General features: G+C 30.0%; 1 protein-coding gene across 1 annotated transcript; it reads right to left on the bottom strand.

Moving 5' to 3' along the window:
- Positions 1-2,250: 2,250 nt before the first annotated feature.
- Positions 2,251-2,969, bottom strand: LOC137805856 (dirigent protein 11). Its single transcript, XM_068605757.2, has one exon. It carries the CDS (start codon positions 2,892-2,894, stop codon positions 2,367-2,369), a length of 528 nt encoding a protein of 175 aa, XP_068461858.1. The 5' UTR covers positions 2,895-2,969; the 3' UTR covers positions 2,251-2,366.
- Positions 2,970-3,315: the final 346 nt, after the last annotated feature.

Here is a 3,315-nt window from a genome sequence, read left to right as displayed (position 1 = left end):
TAAAACTGAATCATCAAACCATACTTTAAAGGTCCACTGTACATGTTATTGTCACTCTAACAACTGCTGTAATAGTAACAAGACAATAGTCTTATGGTTTAATTCATTTCTCTCTCCCTCTTCCTATAATTCGTCACCAACTCTTCACAAGGAATTTCTACAACATGACAATCCTAGTCAACGGTCTAGAACAACATCAAAATCACACAACATCATGAAAATCACACAACATCAATGTTTCACTTCATAATCCATTGAATAAAAAATGTATTACCTTTATCACCTAACCACCGTGGAAAGAGATGGAGAGGTTCCCTTTGCAAACACCGATCGACGACGACACTAGAACTTGAGGAGAACACCAAGACATTAACTCAACGACAACAACAAGGCACTAGAGAACTCAAGGAGAAGAGCACGAAACCACGAGACAAGAAACCAAAAGAAGAAAAAAGTGAAAGAGAGAACGATGCACTGGAGAACTCAAGGAGAAGAGCACGAAACCACGAGACCAAAAGAAGAAGAAAGTGAAAGAGGGAACGGTAAAACTAAATGTAAATCTCAATTTCCCCTAACCCAAATTTCACAATTGTACCAAAGATTAAACCTTTTCCGAATGTTTCGTGTGCCCCACAACAATAATTAAATATTACTTTTTTGCCACCTGAACAGTTGTATACTGGAGCAACTACATCATCGGTTGTTCAACCAACATTTTCTTTATTAAAAAAACCATTAAGACTTAACAAGGGTTAAAAATCCTCTAGTAATTGGGTGTCTTAGTGGAAGTTATTGTAACCTCTCCTAATAAACTTCTCTTAAAATTAAATTATTTTTAGTGATAACATCTCAATTTTATAATTTTAATTCTATTAAAATATTATATATATATATATATAACTTAACTTACACCGTTAAAATTATTTTTATATAAAATTAGTAATGATATAATATTAATAGTACATTTCATAACATCTCAATTTTATAATTTTAATTCTATTAAAATATTATATATATATATATATATATATTGTAAATATGTGTACATCCAACACAAAAGAACGTTGTTTTACATCATAAGCAAATATATTAAATCTTTTACATATTTCTTCCCGTTTCCAAATTCATAATCTATAGGATTAAAATGAGAAATTTCACATAAAACCTATAAAAGATAACACGTTATATAATATATCCAAATTCATAACCTATAGAATTAAAATGAGAAATTCCACGTAGTATATAAAATAAAAGTTATATATATATATAGTATATAAAATAAAAGACTTAAAGATTAATACTTATAATAAAATTTATTTCGTTGTTTTTTCAATTTAACCTTTTTAACGTATATCTCATATAACAAGCTTCTATGTAAAAGTTATTTTTTTTATCTATCTTATTATAAGTATGAATAACTTTCATCATTCTTTCATCTATATAACTCAATGTATCTGAAAATTTTAAAATTTTGCGAAATTTCCAGACTTAGTACATATACATAATTAACCATTTAATAGTACTTTCTTGAATGTATGTAACTTCACTAAGATACTTTTTGTTTTAACGACTTTTTTTTTATTAAAAAGGAGAATAATTTTTGCAAATAATTTATTATTTGAATGAAACAAATTTAATGAAACAAGAATTATCTCGACATTTTTTTTAAACTAAATTTTTTCGATTGAGTAAAAAATGCAGTAAAATGAAAATTAGTAACAAAAATAAATAAATTCAACAATTAATCTTTAATAATTCTAATATTCCTCTGTGCATTCCAACCACTCAAGGCGACATGTTTTTTTTACAAAGAAGTTGTATAGAAACCAATCCAACTTTTAAGTTTACAATAACTCCATATTTGTTTTATTTTAATGAAAACTCAACATCAATTCAAAGTAATAATATGTCTAACACTAAAATATGTCTAACACTAAAATACCAAACCAGAAGAAATTAAATGAATTTGGAAAAATCAATATTTATGAATAATTCTAAATTAGTTGCATAAAAGATTTTCACACTCCCAAAAATTTAATTTTATACATTCTACACCAAGTTTCTAACATATATTTGTTATGTCACTTTAGATATATATCATCATTATCATTATACAACCGTTATTTATTAATTTGACTAGTTAAAACCCAAATTTATATTCCAAAAACATATCATAAAAACCAGTTTCTAAAACTATTTACAACTCTTAAGAGTTATCAAATGAGATTCTCTATTGTATCAAGAAACAAGTTACTTAGAATCTGAATCAAACTAATTTCTGTATTACACAAAATAGTGTCACAGTTATAGTTGGAAATGTTTTGACAATAGAAATGAAATTGTAGAAAAGATGAGAGTGAGATTTGTTAGTAATGCTTGAGTGTTACAGTGAGTTTAAGAGTGGCCCTAAGAGTAGCTATATCCATGAACTCGGTTTCCATAATCCCGTACCCTTTCACAAACCTGAAATAACCAGTGCCAGACACAACTCCGAACTCTCTTTCTTTCATTGTGAAGATATCAGATCCTTGAATCTCCAAGCTGCTACCTTTGAATTCCCCAGTGGTGAAGATCACAGAGAAAACCATGTACAACCCTTTCCCATCAAGCTGCGAATTTATGTACATACCCTGAGCTCTACCAATGAGTGCTGAATCGATATTGGGTCCTTCTGTAACTGGGTCATCCACAATGGCCACAGTGCCAAAGTTTAGGATGCTGGAGGCAGGCCCAGTCTTTCCGGCCACCGTACTCGCCGTCGAGTGGTCGCCAGTGAAGTGATCATGAACGTAAAAGACGAGATTCGTTTGCTTTGATTGGAGTGTGGAGAATTTGTAGGCTGTGTAAAAGATGATCAAGGTGAAGATGAAGAAGAAGCTGGATGTTAGGTTCATGATCGTGTTTTGTCTCTCGTCCCTTGTCCCTTTGCTTTTCTACCTTGGGTTAATTTAATTAAGATGCTTTTAGGCTGATTAATCAAGATTTTTTAGTTCATTAAATTAATTGTGGTGGTTCAAGATGCTTTTGTGTTGATAAACCAAGATTCCTAGGGAAAGAGACAAAGGAAGTTTATTGGTTGAGAGATTCCAAGTGCATAATGACAAACGCGGTCACCACTTTTACACCCAATGCCCTTTTGTGCTTTAATTTGGAATTCACGCACCTATTTGTGATAAGGAAAACATTTTCCCAATGAGACTAAGTAAAAAACTGTTTTTTTAAATTTTAAATAGATTTTTTAAATGCCTATACCTGTGTAAATATTCTCCCCACAAAACATTTTTAGTCCTTTTAAATATATATGTAATTATATAG

Source organism: Phaseolus vulgaris, chromosome 3 (genome assembly GCF_051622355.1).
Source record: "Phaseolus vulgaris cultivar YP4 chromosome 3, ASM5162235v1, whole genome shotgun sequence".
Lineage (NCBI taxonomy): Eukaryota > Viridiplantae > Streptophyta > Magnoliopsida > Fabales > Fabaceae > Phaseolus > Phaseolus vulgaris.
The sequence above is the reverse complement of the archived record's forward strand: the minus strand, read 5'-3'. Positions and strand labels throughout refer to the sequence as shown.

Bases quoted from the DNA above. Each gene is read 5' to 3' on its own strand.
- LOC137805856 (XM_068605757.2), bottom strand. From the start codon at position 2,894: ATGAACCTAACATCCAGCTTCTTCTTCATCTTCACCTTGATCATCTTT.